The sequence below is a fragment of the Diorhabda sublineata genome, chromosome 6 (genome assembly GCF_026230105.1).
Source record: "Diorhabda sublineata isolate icDioSubl1.1 chromosome 6, icDioSubl1.1, whole genome shotgun sequence".
Taxonomy (NCBI): domain Eukaryota; kingdom Metazoa; phylum Arthropoda; class Insecta; order Coleoptera; family Chrysomelidae; genus Diorhabda; species Diorhabda sublineata.
In genome coordinates, this window is record NC_079479.1 from 20609874 (window position 1) to 20630664 (window position 20791).

Sequence of the window (20791 nt, forward strand, 5' to 3'; positions counted from 1 at the left end):
CAGTCCTGTGAAGAGGTTTCATTCTACACTTATTGAATTTGTGCGATGTTTAAGAGAACAAAAGACTTTACGAAAATATAACAGAGACTAATAAAACCACAAAAAAGAAAATTATTAATGATAAGAATGAAAAGTCGCTTCAGGATGATTTCGTGATGGTCGTCCAATATCGGTTGTTGTGCTAGAAAACGTCGATGCTATGCGTAAACTGATATTGCATGAGCGTTGGATACCTCATAGTTTGACAAGCACTCAAAAAAAGGTTTTTCGATTGGTGCAAACAAATACTTAAAAAATTCAATGGCAATGCTTCAAAAGACAAAACTAAACAATAATCTACTGTGTGGCTCTTTCAAGACGAGCCAAATCCAACAAAAGTTATTCGCGCACGAAGCACTTCGATACATTGTCGTCTGTTTTAACGGCATGTCTCCACTGTCCAATTGGAGCAACGTACAGCAGTTCTTGTTTGACACCCAATGATTTCTTCTTATTCCCGCAGATCAAAAATAAATTTCGAAGTCAACTTTTTTCTGTACCTAAAGAAGCGGTTGATGAGTTCAAATTATATGTTTTGGAGATGCCTCAATCGGAATCGAAAAACTTAAGTAGTAACACCCGTAAATACCGTGCAGTCGAAAGAAAAAATGAAATAAACAAGCAAGATAGAACGGCCGGCCAATTTTTTCAATATATAGATTCTTAAAATGATCGAATGAATTTAAACTGGAGCGGATATATTTAATGGAGAATTTTGTTGTAAATTGCAATTGAAACCGATATATTTAGTAGAGAATTTTGAAACCGATAAAGTCATTTTTGCTGGGATAATTTCATTGTTAATTATTCTATATCGGTAAGTCTCCCAGTTTGTTTTTTCTCCTTTTTGAAAATCCTCATTAACAACCATCATTCTCGTTTTGAACCTTTATCTCCATTTATTTCATCATTGTAATTCAACAGCTGTGTTCCTTCTACTCCATCATACCCACACTAGTTTTCTCTGATTTCATTTCTTTGTATTACGTACTGTAATGTGGGTGATAGATCTAATTCAATTAGATAGAATGTAATGAGTGTTGCCTAAGCGTCGAATCGTCTGAATTTTATACATAAATTCTGTGATGATTTTTTGTGATGCATATCATACAGACACACTATACAAATATTTTTCAAATTTGTTTGAAGTAGTTTGCAAAAATTTTCACAGAACGTGAAACTTTCTTTAACGTTTAGGTGACTTGTTCGTTGTATTGGTTAAACTGGTAATGACATCTCAAATGACGAATCATATGTTATCAAAAATCCTCCATTGTTAATTTTATTATTGTAAATTGCAATGTAAACGACTCGAATATTTTTAAAGAGTGAATGTGAAAATAGTTAATTAACAGTTTGACCAAAGTATGCACAGCGTTTATTAATCATGGAGTCTAATAGAAGAAAATATGTGATAAATCCTTTAATTTGTTTATTTTTAATTTTTAATATTGCGACGTATGTACGGACAATACCATCGTCCTTGACGATTGATGAATCACGAACTCCTAAACAGAATATTCAAGAACAAGTTGTTGATGACCAAAAGAATAAAGGGATATATGATACTAAAAATCTACAAAATGATTCAATTACAACAACAACCCTAGTGAAACCAATATCAACTACAGTGAAACCTGACAATTCAACGATTGTTAAACATGCTAATGTGACTGGAGAAAATGTAACTAATGTACAACTTACAGATTTAGCACATATAGATACTTTAGAAGAAGAGCGTAACAGCTCGGCACCAGAGGTTAAAACCACATCACAAACAGCAGATCCAGTTCCTGTGCTACCTGCCAAAGAAGCTGCTGAAGATGAACATAACAGTTCCATGGCAATATTTTTTGTATTATGTGTTCTTGCTTTAGGTATTTTATTGATACATCTTATGCTTCAAACACATTTCCAATATGTCCCAGAAAGTATTGTCATTGTCTTTCTTGGAGCCTTGATTGGATTAACTATGAATGCTCTTTCAAACCGAAATATTAGCAACTGGAGAAAAGAAGAAGCTTTCTCACCAACAGCATTCTTTTTAATACTATTACCACCTATTATATTTGAATCAGGTTATAACTTACACAAGGGTAATTTTTTCCAAAATATAGGATCAATATTAGTTTTTGCAATATTCGGAACAACTATTTCTGCATTCGTAATTGGTTTTGGTATATATTTTTTGGGATTGGCTGATGTGGTTTATAAATTAGGTTTCGTTGAATCATTTGCATTTGGCTCCCTTATTTCAGCTGTCGATCCAGTTGCTACCATAGCAATTTTTCATGCTCTAGATGTAGATCCGATTCTGAACATGTTAGTTTTTGGAGAAAGCATTCTCAATGATGCTATAGCTATCGTTTTAACAAATGCAGCATTAGAGTCTAACAATCCTAATATGAATACAGGTGAAGCTATAGTTTTAGGTATAGAAAGATTTTGCTTAATGTTCTTTGCTTCTGCTCTTCTAGGAGTTGTTTTTGCACTTGTTAGTGCTCTATTATTAAAACATGTAGACTTGCGGAAAAATCCGTCATTAGAATTTGGTATGATGTTGGTTTTCACTTATGCTCCTTATGTTTTGGCTGAAGGTATCCATCTTTCTGGTATAATGGCAATTTTATTCTGTGGGATAGTAATGTCCCATTATACACACTTCAATCTTTCTACTGTTACACAAATTACTATGCAACAGACTCTTAGAACTCTTGCTTTTATTGCTGAAACATGCGTATTTGCATACTTAGGTTTAGCATTATTTAGTTTCAAGCATAGAGTAGAACCTGCTTTAATTATTTGGAGCATAGTTTTGTGTCTCTTCGGGAGAGCCTGTAATATATTTCCTCTAGCAATTTTAGTTAACAAATTTAGGGAACATCAGATAACTAAGAAGATGATGTTTATAATGTGGTTTAGTGGGTTGAGAGGGGCCATTTCTTATGCTCTTTCACTCCATCTAAATTTTAGTGATGAGACAAGGCATGTGATAATTACTACTACTTTAATTATTGTATTAGTTACAACGTTATTCTTTGGGGGATCTACTATGCCTCTTTTAAAATTTATGCAAGCAACCAAAAATCCTTCTAGAAGACTTAAAAAACGTAAAAAAGATCGAGAAGTAACTTTAAGCAAAACGAGAGAATGGGGACAAACTCTGGATTCTGAGCATCTATCTGAAACTACTGAAGGAGAAGTGGAAGTTTCTTTTGTATCTGATCGCATCAGAGGCTTTGCTAAATATGATCTAAAATATTTCATACCGTTTTTCACCAGGAGATTTACTCAGCAGGTTAGTGTATCATAGAATATATTTATTTCTGATTTATAAATTTAAATCAAAACTTTGATTTTGTCAAATTTTCACAATAATAAATCATATGATTTGAAGTGACAATTTACTATTTACAAAAATATAGACGACCTAGGTACAATACCTTCCATGTACATATGTCAAAATTATTTGTACACAAATCAATTATCAATATTAATGTCCCGAGTGCATGTCAAATTGGCGATAATTTAATTTTCTCGAGTGCGCGAATGCGCACGAGAGAAAATTATGAGACAATTTGACATGCACGAGAGGGCATTTTGGCAGACTATTTCCTGAGAAAAGTTTAATTTAAAATAAACAATAATTGTTCCTTTTCTTAAAATATAAAATTAAAACCAAATGATGTTTATTAATCCTAGACGAAAATTTGGCACTAGTGCAAATTATCGATAATTTGCACTAGTGCAGTATTATCCCTGAAATTTGATCGTTGCTAGGTAAACATAAAATATTACAGCTTTTTGGTTGGCTTAAATTTTTCGAAGGAAATAGTCAATAATATTACTTCCAAACTTTTACATTTCACATACATATATTGTAATTTAAATGGCAATAAAATTATGAGCATTAGAAGATTTAAAAAATATCTATAGAAACTGTCATTTGGAAACATACATTCATTTTAAGTTATAAAGCCAATTCTTATACAATATTCACAATATTGCACATAATATAATATAAATAAGTATATGTTATAATGTTTAGTTATGAAAGGGTGTTGTGAATGACATTAAAAACAAGCAATATAATTTTAGTCATGGAGGAATAAACTTTGAAACCTACAGGAATAAAAATGTTATTAGTAGGGTTTCCAATTCAATTGTTCTGCTTTTAATATATCAATATCTATTATAGAAAGTAACTCAAAATTACAAAAGAAAAGTAAAACCAGAGTACTTATGATAATCTATATTCCAATTTATATCAATCATATGTGACAGGGTAGTTAGAGTATGAAGAAAGAGTGGGGTGATTATGCTATCAATTGCATTCAATCATTTCATGTATATTTTGTCTATTTATATTTTTTATGTATGATTTAATTTCATTTTGAATACTTTCTTAGAGTTTGAATATAATGAAGGATTTTCCTTTTTAATTCAGTGAATTGTAAGTGTAACTGACTTTTCTATTTTTTGGACATGTTGGTTTTAGCAGATAGATTTTGTTTTCTAGTAGAATATCTATGTTCAAGAAAATTCTCTTGAAGTCCTTTTTTGAATATCATAACAATAATATTGTATAATTTCTGTAGAACAGTTAGGTTTCTTAGTTAACTTTTGGCCACACCACCCCATCCAAGTATTACATAATGTTAGTCAGGATTCAATAAGTGCATGATATAAAATTTTAGACTATTTATATTTAGGATTTTGTTGAATAATTTGAATTTATATAGGTACTATTCGTCACAGGTTTTTGGTTACGTTGAGAATGTGTGAATCCTATCTTAATTCGCGTTCAGTTTTATCGCTAAATATTTCATTGATTGGGTAGCATTGATAACTTTACCATTATTTGAGGTATTCAAATCTAAATTGTCATGCAAGTTATTTTTGTATGCTGTAAATGCTATAAATTTTGTTTTTTCATAGTTCACAGCTAGGCATTTGTGATTGAACCAGTTCGGAATGTTTTGGAAATCTAATTCGGCTTTTATTTTCAATGTAGTCCAATAGGTGTTTTTATAAAACACCACAGTGTCATGTGCAAAGTTGAAGAGTTCTCTTTGGCTATCCATTTTTTGACCAATATGAATGTCTATAAGAAACTAGCACTATCAGATTTGACATATTCACATCAGTGTTGCCATATCTCAAAACTTAAGTAGCCACTCTCGTAGTAACATCACTTACGCTGCTCGATATAATCGGAATTTTCGTTATAATAAATGAAACATCAACAAAAATTAGTGGTAAATTTGCCACTGTTCAATCATCCGTAGAATTTTATGGAGATTGATTTATTGTAAGATTATCATTTTGTTTTTCTGAAGTAAGTTTGTCATTCTGAAATAAACAAATAAATTGAATTTGCAATAGCTCCTAGGTGTAACAACAATTTTGAAATGTACAAATCTTTTTACTTGCAATACCATGTACGGATACGATCCAGAAAAGTAATCTAATATTCGCAAAAAGAGAACAAACTTAATAAATAAAATAGCCTTAATTTAATTACTTGTATGTTTAAGTATGCAAAAATTATAACAACTTTCTAGTTTAATGTATTCTTTCTTATCTTAATGTCACACTAAAATATTTAGAGGTTTATGTTAAACACGTACACACTTGAGAGGAATTTTTTTTTATTACAAAATTCGCATCAACCGTATACTGGTTATTAGCGATGCAGTGAAAATTATGTGTTTTATCTATAAATATTTGTTAAATTAAGTTCATGACCGAGATCTGTTTAAGGTAATTTTTTGGTAAGTAATAGATATTGTATTTAGGTCCTAAAATTTCACGTATTGTTTCGAGTGGTAGATTTGATTATGATCTTTTGAGTTAAGAGATGGACATTTGCAATTTTACAGTTGCTAACTTTTGGTTCAGGTTTCGCATCAAATAAGTAGGTATGGGTCAGTCGCATATAGCCCAGGCAGAGACGTGTCAGAAGAACTTCATCTCTGTGATTTTTCGGTAGTATTGACCATGGTTTTAGTGAGTCTTTCACTTCACGAAGTTTATGTGTGGACGTTGACCGTTTGTTCTTCCATTCATTGAGTACTTTACACTTTAGGATTGATTTAATATCGGCAGTAGTTAAAAAGTTCTCGCACTCCGCACTATTACTATTTGCAACTTCCTTAGAGGCCAGGTCTGCCTCTTCGTTTCCTTTTATTTTTTTTTATTTTATTTCAATGTGAATTTTTTGAAGAGTTTGGATTGAGCTAAGCGAATCTTTGAGTATGAGGTAATAAGGTTTTAGAAAGGTTTGGAGGCTCTGGGCTTATTTGAAAAAAGATTTGGGAATGTCTTGGAGAAGCAATTTTGGAGGGTAGGAATGGAAGTATTGGACTTTAGTTTGGCTGCATACGTAAGGCTCAAATGTATTCTTCTCTCTCCTAAGGATGGTTCCCCTGATTCCCAGTACAGAATTTCCACTGGTTGTTTTGTATTCACCTGTTATCAAAAGTAGGGCTAAACCACAGTTCTACGTTATGTGAGGTCAATGAGGATGCAGAAAAGAAAGAAAAAAAACATCAAAGTAAATTATTCGTTCAGTTGGTTAATTTATTTGTTTGTTTGCGATGATTCATTTTCTGTTTCTAATATATTTAATTGCAGGTGATAAAAAATTTTCTTCTTGAGTTTTCTGCATCTGCTTTTGATAGATCTGTGCTTAAAAAAGGGTAAATTTTTGTTACCATGTCTATTAATGCAGTAAAATTTATGTAGAGATGTCTGGTTTATTTTTAATCTTTTTACTTGGTCAAATTGGTTTGGGGAAAGACGGTTTCTTAGGGTTCTCTGGTTCGTTTCCGTCTGTTTAAAGGAGGAGGCGTAACTATTTGCTCGTAGTTGCGTTTGGTGCTTTTTTGCGGAATTTATTTTATGTTTATGGGGAGTGAGGTGTTACAGGGATTTCTGATGAGATCTGTCTGAGATTGTGGACTATTGGCTTCGAAATTTTGGGGTTGGCGAGAAGGTTGGGTGGGGTTCTGTAGTAGTTCAGTTATTTGATGTTCGCCATAAGTTTGTAATTGAGAGTTCTTACAGTTTGCTGCATTATGACCTAGTTTTTTTTTTCATGTAAAATATAGTAGACGGACTTGAGATAGATAAATTCTGTAGCTAGTGTTCTCTTGTGTGATTATTAGACAATCGAGTATTTGTATTGTGGGTGGTGAAATGAAGATTTGTCTTCTGAAGCTGTAGATGTGGTTATATTCCGGAATTGTGGAGCTATTTGTGAGGAACTACATTGGTGAGAGGGTATTGAGACCTATTTTGTTAAGATCATCAATTAGAGCTGAGTGTGGTATGGCATACATTTGAGAGTATTAATCTTTCGGAAGGTGTTATAAGCTTTCGGGATGGATCGGAGTGTTGTTGATAATTATCAGCCCTTCATATTAGGTCATGAAGCGTTCTACAATATCTTCATTCATATTCTATCTAGCTCTCTAAGTGATATCAGGTAATCTTGAAGTTTTGGTATGAACGGATGGAATTCTATTCATAGATTTTAGGACTATGATAACTATCGAAAAATAGTTATTTTTATAGGAACTGACGCTTTCACTGTTAACGTTACGGTTGCCAGAACCGGAATTGTTAAAATATGTTTTGGGTTAGGTATTGGTATCTACAAATTTATAGAAATTTGTAACAATTATAGTGTCAAGTATACATTATAATAATACAAATTTCCACGAAAAATTTTACGTATATATATATATATATATACTAATTGTGTATCATTCCTTGAAAATAACATATTGCTTGCCTTAACTTATGCATAACTTATAATTCTACGTATTTTGAATTTTAGGTCATGGATAGTTTTATTACATTTAAAATGTATTCAGTTTTCATTTGATTTTGATAATAGTGTGTGATAACCTCAAAAATATTTGAAAAGACTTGTGGTTTCACTTTACAAAAAAATCACTTAAACAAGGGTTGCTAGTTAAGTTTGGAGATATGGCAATACTTATTTGGATATGTCAAATCTGGCATTACCATCATAAAGATTGTCATTTGTAATGCTGCATGTACTCGGAACATATTAGTTGTTTACAGATACTTGAAACTATTTTATTAAATCGCGAACTTTTTGCTTCAATGACTTTCTATAACAGTAGTGTGCTGATCAACTCGCTTTGACTTTTGGTAATGAAACACCATCTCGAGCTACTGTCTTTCTCTGATTTTCCGCTATCAATCGAGGCCGCACTTCGCCACTGGATAAATTTTGCGAAGGTCGTCCAAAATCGGCTTTTGTGCCAGAAAACATCTATACTGTGCGCAAATTGATATTGCAAAATCGTCATGAGACATACCGTGAGATTGAGCCATACTTTGACACTAGTTCTAATAGCATACACTCAATATTGCAGTTTTGACTGTCAAAAAGATTCTGGCAATAATTGGTAATAAAAGTGGCTGTATTGCTCTTTAAAAGTGATGACGACATTCCAGATTTTATGGAGTATCATTGTAATATACATTCTCAAGTGAGCGCTCAAAAGTACTAGAATTAAATCTTATTAAATGTTATTGATGATATAAATTAGTAAATTCTATAACATCTAAAAGTTTGCCATGCTACGCTTCGCTAAAAGAATATGACAGTGAACCCTTACAACAAATAGACGCATGACATATCCGAAACGCGTTTCAAATCCATAATAGAAAGATCAAGAATGGTTCCTTGATTTTGCTTTTTTCTGGGATATTAATCGCACTAACTAAATATACATGCTCAAGGTAGAGGTAGAACAATAATAGATGTGATAATTTTGAAGTCATTTAAAGAGAAACTAGATAGATTTGTTCGCGTTTGGATACCATTTAACAATCGCTCAAAAAGCTCGCGTCGATTTGTGCAGAGAGATTCTAAATAAATTCAATCCTGATGCTTCAAAAAACGTTTATAAGATCGTGACAGGCGACGAATCATGGATCTATGCATATCAACACTAACTATAAATCGACTGTTTGGGTCTTTCAAAATGAGCCAAATACAAGAAAAGTTGTTTGCGCAAGAAGCACATCGAAGCAAATGGTCGCAGCTATTATATCACCTTATTCTTCTCATTATTTCTTATAGACCATGACTTTAAGTTTTATGTCTTTGTTTTCTCCTCCTTTATCGTCATGTCTATGTCCTCCAAGCATTAATTATATATTTGTAAATTTTTTAAATAGATCTTTCGTTATTTCCGACCTCTTCCATATTCTAATATCCCACCATGTAGTGTGTTTCTAGAGCTTACTTTGTGTTTTCTCTGCTTGCTTCTTACACTCTTCAAACAATTTTGTATCCTCTTACTCGTTGATGTGCCCAAATCGTCTTAGTTTTGCTTTTTCTATTTTAGTAGCTACATGCGCTGTATGTTTTGATTGTGGTCCATGCTTCTGTCCCGAAAATGCATATAGGAGTGACTATTTCAAAAATTTGCGTTTCCATTTCTGTTGGTATTTCTTTCCTAAGAAGAAATGCTTGATACTTCCAAAGAATCGTCCTGCTGCCCCTACTCTTTCTTTTATTTCATCATCCTCTATTATTTTTAATCCTAGGTATTCAAATCAAACAGTCGATTTTTGATTAGTGTTCATATGCATAGATCCATGATTCGTCGCCTGTCACGATCTTATAAACGTTTTTTGAAGCATCATAATGGAATTTATTCAGAACTTCTTTGCACAAATCGACGCGACCTTTTTTGAGCGATTGATTAACGATATCCAAACGCGAAAAAATATTTTTGACTTCCACTTCCACATACTAATGGTTCACCCTGCACCTATTTTCTCTTTCAAGGACTTCAAAATTATCACATCTATTATTATTGTTCTACCTTGGGCTTGTAAATTTAGTTAGTGCGATTTTTCATTACTAACCCAGAAAAGAGCAAAATCGAGGAACCATTCTTGATCTTTCAATTATGAATTTGAAAGGCCTTTCAAATATGAGCATATCTGAAATATTAATAAAACTATAGTCCTGTTTGTTGTAAGGGTTCACTGTCATATTCTTTCAGCAAAGCGTAGTATGACAAATTTTTAGATGTTATAGAATTTACTAATTTATATCATCAATAATATGATTTAATTCTAGTACTTTTGAGCGCTCACTTGAGAATGTATTTTACAATGATACTCCATAAAATCTGGAAAGTCGTCATCACTTTTACAGAGCTATACAGAAACTTTGATTACCGATTATTGCCAGATATCGATACAAACTTAAAAAATTGGTTCGTGCACCATAATTTTTAAACCAATAGAAGATATTTTGGCCTCTTCTGCGTTCTTGAAATAAAAGTTATCAATTCTTCTGCACAGACTCGTATATGATCGAAAACTACACTGGTCGACAAAAAAATCGTTGAAAATCTAATAAAATTCTTCTCACATCACGATATGCCTCAACAAATAGTAGTTGACAACGGTACCGAATTTAAAAATACTGTCATAACCGAGTTATTGAAACTCCACAAAATTGATATCCACTTTTGCGGTCCAAATCACCCACAGTCAAATGCAATTGTTGAAAGGTTCCCCTCGACATTAATCGAAAATATCAGAATATTAAATACAAAAGGATTTCTTAAAATCCCAATTAAAAATAAAATCATTTATGCAATTTTGGTTTATAACCAATTCTCTGCACTCTACAACAAAATTCTAAACTATAGACATATAACAGACAATAATCTTTTTAATATGGAAATCGATCAGATATTGATAATTGACTATATAAACAATCATAAGGAAAAATCGAAATTACTTTATTCAAAAATTAATTCAGATCTTATTGCCCTTAAATCAAAAACTAAATGTTAATCGAGACATTCCAACATTCCAACCAGAACAAAAAGTTTTCGAAAAAAAACTCATAAGACAGAAGCAAGCAAAAAAATTTGATAAATCCACACAACTAACAACGGTAAATAAGTACAAAAACACATAACTGTGCAGTGCCAATATATTCCGTAGTTCGTAAAATTACGAGGATTTTCTGAAAAGTTTCGTACCTCAACCTGAAGATGTCATCATTTATCAATATAAATTCATAAATATTTATATATAGCATATATATACATACAGTCATACGCCTATGCAAAGGAACTGTACCATCATCTACGACTGTTCAATTGTGGACAACTGATTTTAACCGTGGTCGTATAAGCTTGACTGTCGATGAACATTCGGGACGGCCAAACACTGTGACAACCATCGATACTATCGACAAATTTCACCAAATAATACTGGTCAGATTTTAAGGTTAGAGAGACAGAAGAAGCTATCAGCATATAGTGAGAAAAGAATTGTACATGAGTAAGCCATCCGCACGTTAGGTACCAAAGTCGAATGAACTGTAGTTTGAGAGCTCGTATTTTATTTCACTAAATTTTTGTTGTGCAGTTTATCGGCATTCAGTTAGTGTAGTTTGACTTTTCTTAACCCAGTACCACGTGGATAATCTTCATACTGTTTATGACGGTGCTAAAATATTTAATATTCTTGCAAACTGCATTTGAAAAATTAAATGATCCTAAACTTTTCTTATAATAAAATATTGGTTTGGTAGCTCAAATATGTTTTATTTGTTTAAAATAAATTATTGATAAGTGAATTGTTGGCATTGACGAAGTAATTGTTTTCCGTTGATTGAACTGATAATATACTTTAAGTACGTAATGTTTCACAAAAGCAGGGTTTTAGATTAGGAGTTAATAATTTTATCAAGTATAGATATTACAGTCCATTATGGGAATTATTCTAAAAGATCAAAGAGCTTTATACAAATATTATTTTCAGTTTTAATGGGTATTACAGGAGATATTTGAAATTTATGTATTTTTACTCCTTAGTCCATTCTTCGGCGGTAAAAAACTTTAAATCCGTGGAATTTTTAGATATAAAGATTTTCATGAAAATTTGGATCTAAGGTCTATTTATCATTTTCTTCAAAATCTAATTTGTACCGAAGTGAACTTTTTATTTTTCAGTTCTGAAAGTATCCCAAAAATTTTAAAAGTCTTCGATATGAGCAGTATTTTGTCCAAATAAAGTGGAAATAAATTATTTATAGATCTATTGAATTCACCTACTCTCTCTCTCTCTCTCTCTCTATGACAGCATGTTCTGAGTACGTTCACCTTTAAAAATGTAAAATTTTATGATGACCATGCCAGATTTGACATTTCACATCATTGTGGCCTTATATCAAAACTTAAGTAGCAACCCTCGTACTGTAGAGTGAAACAAATTCTATTCAACCTAACAGGGTTTTGTAATATGATGCAATTTCTCTGTATTCGAGTAAATTTTTTGTATACAGGGTGTACGGAAACTCGAAAATTGCCATTTTCTTCAAAATGTAGCCCCGTATTTTATAACACAAATAAATTCAATTTTTGTTAAGCATTTCTTATATCCAAAGTTTATTAAAACAGAATTATATTGTATTACTTATTGTAAACCATAATTAATAGGTATTGATCTTATACATTTTATAATCATTTTTTTGTAATAGAGATAAATTTTTAAGGCCGTTTATTCTTTGCAATCGTTATCAAAGTGTAATTCTGAATGTAACTATGAATTGATGATTCAACTATTCACCGTTACAGTACAATGCTGTAAAATAAGTTGAAATGATTGACGAAAATTTCTCATTATATTCATATTGGTAGTTAAGAATAATTCTTTAGCTCCATATCAACTGGAACTTCTAATAAAACTAGCAGAGAACAAAGTTTAAATAAACCGCACCAGTTACTCTTTTATGAAAGAAATATAATCCTATCACATGATCACCTATAATTCAACTCCAAACATTTAATGACCATCTCCCATGGCTATTACGGGTTGAGTCGACATTTACACATCCATTTTTATAAAAATTTGAGCAAACTGCCAAATTAAAACAAGTAAAAATGTCGCGCACTTTCTGCGCGAGAGAAATTTCATTTATTTAATATTTTGTCTTCATTATTTGTTGACAATTCTCATAATATGAAATGAAAAATGACCTCAAATGATATGAATAGATGTCCATTGAAGCCAATTGACATAAGATATTGATCGATGACTTGATGTCGATTAACGTCAATTTGGCTAATTTGTTTAATTTTTTCCTAATAAGCTCAAAATTTCTTTTACTTCGGCACATTTACAACTATACAGGAAATAAATGTTAAAAACAAGAGCTCGCTACATGCTTCCTAATTGTTATATTTGTTAATGCAAAATTCTATCAGTCCTCATTTCAAAAGACTTTTCAGCTACTTCAGTTACATCCAATACAAGTTGTTTAAGCTTAAAAGTTTTCACTCATATTAGATTTTGTTTTAAATGATTTTTTGCTTAAATTAGATCTTTTTGAGTTATTCACGGAAAAAGGTTAAAAAGCAAGAATATTTAAGGGAGTTTCAATCGTTAGTAAGTATCAATTAAAAAAAGCTTTCAAACAAAAGTTGCTTAGAATTAGTCAATCGATAAATTTCTCGAGTAACATTGGTCATAATAGAAGGCGTTACTTACATTACTACCCAAATTCAAATTTTCAAAACACTCTGAAAACGTCTCTGAACATTCCATGGGAAAATGTTTGTGTAATGAACTAATGCAACAAAAATAATTTCTATAAAAAACCCGTTATTCATAATATACATAAAATACAGATATATTTTGGAATGTTTTTCAGCTCAGTGTTTCAAAAAGAATAATTTCATGACAAAAGTCAAGACAAATATTAAATCACATCTGTTTGCGCAAGAAGCGCATCAGTCTATGGATTTTGAATTTGGCCGAAGATCGCCCTAAGTAGGAACTAAAAACATTTTGTAAAAAAACTGTTGATAAAATTATTGTATTGCACAATATAAGCTAATTTGTTTCTACATATACTGCCATCTTAAGTCTAAGAGGTGTTTCTCGATTAATACCAACTGTTGAAGATTACAAATGCTTTCATTATAAATTGCTCACTTACTGATTTTTGTTTTGAGAAGGTATATGTATATAAACTGTTCATATCGTTATTCATATTCTTTTTAATTTGATTGTTTTATTTAAAAAATAAAAATGTCATTTCAAAGATTTTAAAATGAGTTTGCTTAAAAATTTGCGTTAAAAAAACGTAAATTGTTATATTTACTTCTACAAAAAGGACCATTTCTCAGGAGTATTTTGCCAAAATTGTAGGCGATTTTTTCGATAAGTTCTCCAAAAAACTAGAGATTATTCTTTCTCCATTCTAATTCCAATATACTTCTCTTGGTTTGTTGTTTGCCTGTGTCAGTTGGGAGTTCAAAAACTTGAGTTCTTTGAATTCTCCTTCATTCTTGTATTTCATACTTCCACTATGTTTTGCAAACGAAGGCTTGGTGGCGCATGACTTAGCTCGTACTAAGACGAAAAATACTGTCATAGAAAAAGGTTCTCCAAATCCATTGGAAATACTTCTGTCTTTGGAGCTGAAATGAAATCATAAAAGTCAAACAGCTTGTTTCTCAACCATATTGAAAATCACTGCGGCTGTCATGAATGTATGGCTTGGTTCAAAATATTTTTCTGTTGCAGTTATATCGTTCTAATCGATCAAATCGATCGATAAAAAAAACGAAAACAAGGACCAGTTTCTATTTTCAGCTGAATATACTGAACAAACTACCACTACACCAAATTTTCGACTGAAAGTAAACTGTTTACTAGTTTACCTTACCTGACATAAGGCAATATCTAAAAATCTAAATGAACTAGTCAAATAAAATAGTTTTCCCTCTATAAGGGTGCCAGTACAGATAGGAAATGAGAAAGTATTTGGCTAAAAGGGGGCTTATAGCCCTTCTTGCCATATCAAAACATGATTCCAAAGAGGTGAACACTCAATAGTAGAAATGAGGAAAACAGGAAATCTCAATCGAGCATTTCAATGGGAGACATTCTAGACAGTTTCTCGGACCGTGAAAAATCTAATAAATACATCGACCTTCTACACATTCCCGACGAGTCACGAGTCAATAGTATCAATTTCTCTTTATTCCTTCTAGAAGTTTTATCATTATCCAAGTACTCATTTATCGTTATAAAAAACCTAAAAATTATTTGTTTGTTTTTTGTTTAATTTAAATTAAACTGATTTCATCCACGACTGTCGTTTAATGTACTCATTATACATCTATTAGCTCGACTTTAATAATACTCATCCTTAATTAATCAAAGTTGTCAGATGCTTTCTTGATTTAGCTATATTATATGGTTTTACTACAAAAAATCGCCGTTTATAATTTTTTTTATGTAGAACATTAATAAATATCATCAATTTATTTCTGTACACATAAAAAAAATTATTAAATTTTCTTAGACCATATTCGAACCCGGTAGAGGTGCAGGTGTGTCTAAATTTTATTTTGGCCCGTTGAAACAAGCACTAAAAAATAAAAAAGTATTTTTTTTTATTTTGTCAAAGTCTGTAAAAAAATCAAATCAAATTGTATTTACTAATCCCATTCCAACTTTTAGTCGTTTCCGAGATATTTTAGGTTTTAAATTATTATTGTATTTTTTAAACAAGTTTTATTTTTTTATGTATACTTTTAGTAGGCTTTATAATAAATGACACTTATTTAACTGTCATTAGTTCCTTGTTGATACTTTCGAAAATCGTTAAAATGGCTCGTTCTCAATTTAATAACGAACATTATGTAAATTTGCTTTTATTACATGGAAAATGAGATCTTGGAGTAAGAAATAGTCGATTTACCGTATCTTACGAAAACATAAAATGCATTATTATTCTTACAATTTGTGTCAAAGTTTAAAACCAACTGATTTTATTAAACGAGTAGAGTTGCTTAAAATGAACCGAATAGCTTCAAATTGTTATGTATTCTTTTAACAATGTGCGATTTCCATCGTGGTCTATCTGGATATCTTACTGCGAAGAAAGCACATGTTCTTGTAACAACTTTGCCATATTTACCTTGTATTAAAAGCAAGTTTACATTTCCAGTAGAACCGGAAATCGGCCATCTTTGAAATATTTTAGTTGAAAAGATCGTATCCGAAAACCCAAACATAGAAATTTTCATGATTTTACTTTAAATATTTTGCTATATACAGATAGTTTTAACTCGTTGTGGGACACCCTGTATATATTCTATTAAATATATCATATAAAAAGGTAGTTTCTTAATGTATCTGTTGAATTATCTGTTTTGTTTAAGGAATTAAAAGATTGCAAGAGTCAGATGACAGATTTAACCAACCAGTGGTACCAGGCAATCCGTATATCTCCGGACCAATCTGATGAAGATAGCGCGAATACAGCACGATCAAGTATATCGAGCATCGTTCGCTGACTATATAATATATTTATAACCCGTTTATCAATATATCCATATAAAAAACAGTATTGAAATGCAAATGTCCCTAGTCAAATAAAAAAATGTACTTACGCCTTTTTTTGGTTTTAATTTCTTATTTGTAGGTTGTTATTAAAAAATATGGTTGTATATTGTTAATTAGTCTGCACTAAGATTTTTTGATGATAATAAATATATCATCTTCTTATTGTTTATTATTTAAATACGTTTGATTAGGCCTTTCTGTAATCATCAATCGGTTTTATAGAAAGGAAAACTAACTTGCTATTTTTAGGATCAAGAAGAGTATCTAATGAATCTTTTCTTGCTATACAATTAGAACAGAGGTTGGCAAACTATAAAAAAATATTATTTTTATAACGTCTCAAAAGCTTCGACATCTATAAAACTACTGGCCTCGATGGAATACCACCAATCGTATTGAAGAAATGCTCTACTGAACTAACATATCCGCTTTGTAAACTCTTCTCTATCATATAAAAAGATATCTTCCCAGCAAATTGGAAACTTGCTAGAGTTCAACCCATACCAAAGAAAGCAAAAATATTGGTTCCCAACAACTACAGCCGTTGCTAGTCATGGAACTAGTGGTTAACCAGCTAATTTTGAACCTGTTAACAGAAATACGGCTTTCGTAAACATACATCAATGACAATGGATATATATTATCAGACTTTCATTTGCCAACCTTCTTAATGAATTGAATCGTACGGTTCGTCTTTCTCACTCATCGACTGGCTTAGTAGCTTTCTTAAAGACCGATCCATCCAGGTAGCTATCGATGGATACATCTCATAAAGGTCAACGCTGGGGTTACCCAGGGATGCATCACCAAAACTATAAACCCCGATCTATAGGTTCGCCGACGATAGAACACTGGTGTCATTTTCTAAATCAAACGCCCCAAGAAACTTTGCTAATACTGAAATACGTAGGCAATACGATCTAGCTATATGCATCTTTACACGGCGGACTCTACTCGAACTATTCTCTTGTACTTGCTTTTTACATGAAAAAAGAAAAAATTTAAGAGAATATTGACCAAACTGCAGCAAACGCCAAAAAAACAATATTTACCAAACAAATAGATAGCACAGGCTTTCCCTCTACTACACACGATGATCCATCAAACTCAAGGTTACAAACGGAGCAGCGAGTCGATAGCGCTGCTTATGTGGCAGTGCGAACTGACCCTTCTTACACATTGTTTGTCAATATTAAAGCTGATTCATTCACTTTCCGTTTGCAGTTTGACGTCTTTTGAGCCTATTCATAAGTTTAACGCTGCTGCTGTTAACTTAAAAAATGTTTTATTATTTTTGACGTGTGTACTGCTTTTTGTTTTCGTGATATTTTTGTTGTTTTTTTGTAATTCGGTATTTATGGACGATATTATGAAAAATAACGAAGAGATTTTTTATTAGTAGTATTAGGCAAAATCACGTGACAAATGCAAACATATGATTTTCTATTGCTCCGAACGGCCGGCAGAAATAGATAAAATTCGTTTATGTTGAAAGTCACCAACGGCAATTTTGATTGATCTTGTGAATTTCAATGTTTTTAATATTGTAATAGCAAACGGAAAGTGAAGTTTATGAATAGGCCTTTACAATTGTTATTCTAGCGCACAGCAAAACGTATTATCTCTTAATTTTTTTATGTTTATGGTTACAAAAGGAAAAAAACATAATATAAAGACTCACTTTTTTGCTATAAATACGTACCCTTACAACACAATAAAGTAAAGTTAAAACGATGTTTTATCTTTATCATATTTTTTTTCGAACTTTTATAAACATTCAAACTGATGATGAGCCGTTAATTAGTCTAATTATTGTTTATTTTTTATAATTATTAAATTGCATCTATTATGTATCGCCTATGATACAATGGTGAATGACGGACATAATATTAGTTTCAATAGATTTATTCAATAAAGTCTAGTTTTATTTAGCCAAATAAATATGATACTTCGTACACTCAACTACTTTTACGTCTAAAAAGTGGCCGAAATTATCTCTTCTTATTTCCATCTCAAGTAATGGTGGACTTTTTTCCTTTGCTTCTAACGCCTTTTCAATATAACATATATATATATATATATATATATATATATATATATATATATATATATATATATATATGATTTACATTGAATAACCAGCTGTTGACAGCTACATCCAAAAAATGAAGAACTAATCAAAGGTAATATTTCTTTGAGTTTATTTTAATTCTAAAATAAGATAACAACAATTTACTAAATCCACTCGTCCCATAAATTTTTGTTTACTTGTCATACCTTTTCATTTTTTTCGTAGGATAAGCAGAAATAAGAATTAAGAAGAAATAGAAGATACTATTAGACAGATTTATTATGTAAACACTTTCCAGCCCTTAGTTCAACACCATTTATGGTTGTTTTCTTTTGTTCACAAGAATCACGTCCCTTTTTTGCCACGTCTTTGTCAGCTGTAAAAGTAAGTCTAGGAAATACATTTGAACTAACTCCAATATCCGGAAAGTTAGGATTAGGTTCACTTTTACCTAGAAATTGCCTCATCTTAGTGATGTAATGGGTAATATTTCATCTGGATTTTTTAATATCATATAGATTTGATTGTTCCACAATATTATTCATCATATCAGCATCAAAATACGTGATCGGTATTTCAACTTCTCTTTCTTCTATTTTATATAACCTAACCGGTGTGTCCTTGGGGCCATCTTCCTCCTTTTCTTCTTTCTATTCATATGCTAATTTTACCTTCTTTCGCTACCAGTTTTCCTTTGTTCTATATTCTGATCTTCATTTTCTTTACCACTCATTAGAAGATTCACTTTCATTGTTAGATTACTTCGATTCATTCTGAATCACTATCAGTCTACATAATTATCCTAAAGGCAACTGTCATCGCTTTCATAATGACGAACTAGAGTATTGTTTGGCATTTATTCATCTGTAACAAATTACGATAGTAATAATTAATTCTTAGTTTGACCTTCTTAGGAACAGTTTTGCCTTACAAATAACGAATTCATAAGAAGGATATTTTGGGTAAAAAAAGTTTTTAATTTCATTATAAAACACGTTGGCAAATTATTCGATGCCAATATGATACTCAGTACTATTTTTAAATAACTTCCATTAATATATTTTTAGTTATACAAGGGTGTTCAAGTAATGTTCATTGGATGGATGATAAACATAGCATTTGATGTTTCGCTAAATGATAGAGCTTATTAAGTAGTTTCTTTAAGAGAGGATATATTTATTGTTACAACTCTGTTTGCAAGTTTTTTTTATAAAGTGCATTAATCTAGATCTAAAACACTCTTTTATATTTTGGTAGTTACAGAATTTTCAGAAGGACAAATTTATGCTGAAGAACGACCACGTGAAGGTATCGGCAATCATACCAATACTTCGAGTTGAACTTTTTGTGTCTTTTGGAATATACTTCTGATTTTATTTTCTGCCATTTCCGACAATAATAAATCTTATTATTGGCTGTTTTATTTTCCTCAAAAGTAAAATATGACTCGTTGTCGATAATGATCTCTAAACTTTTAATGGGCGAAAACTTGTTGTTACTGAGGGTTTTGATTTTTGTTTCTCAGAATATTTGAGTGCTGATTTTCTTGATTTTTAAACAGTCCTTTAGATTGTAGCCTACATATTTCTTATAAGTTTTAAATTTACTGCCCAAGTTTCGCCTTGAGCTAGTTTAATCAGATTCTTTTTTAGTATTTTTCAGTTTTTCTGCCTGATCCTGGCTGAATTCAATCTCGGCTTTTTTATAACAAATTTATCCATTATCGAGTAATAAAAGTTACCAGAAGAGATAATTTCATTAAAGGGCAGCTCACAACAAGAAAAGTAAATACTAAATACTAAATACTGCAGTATCACGACTGTCAATAAAAATCATCTCATTGCCCGTTCAATATGTAAGCATAAGAATTGGGTGATATTTTTACCCAATTTTTTGAGTCGCTTTACCAAGGCTTCCTTTTTCTTTTTTTGGTATTTTTTTTGCGTTTCTGCCTTATCCTTACTTCTTTCCAATCGAAATACCTAATTATTAAGATGATTTAATTAATAAAGGTCAACAAATAAAGAAAATTTTCTCACTTTGTAAAACCATAATCGGCTTACAAACATAGCTAAGGAACCTCTCATTAAGAATTGCACAGAGTTGTACTTACTATAACAAATGAAAATAATTTGAGTAGAATTAAATCCAAAGATAAATTTCTTGCTTCAAAGAATCATTTGTAACTTAGAAACTAGATTAAAAGTTAAGTAGCACTTCTTGATGAAAGTTACTCAGTAT

General features: G+C 31.3%; 1 protein-coding gene across 1 annotated transcript; it reads left to right on the plus strand.

The window, feature by feature from the left end:
- The first annotated feature begins 1206 nt into the window (after positions 1-1206).
- Positions 1207-16639, plus strand: LOC130444943 (sodium/hydrogen exchanger 8). Its single transcript, XM_056780337.1, has 2 exons — positions 1207-3337; positions 16296-16639. Exons 1-2 carry the CDS (start codon positions 1427-1429, stop codon positions 16428-16430), a joined length of 2046 nt encoding a protein of 681 aa, XP_056636315.1. The 5' UTR covers positions 1207-1426; the 3' UTR covers positions 16431-16639.
- Positions 16640-20791: the final 4152 nt, after the last annotated feature.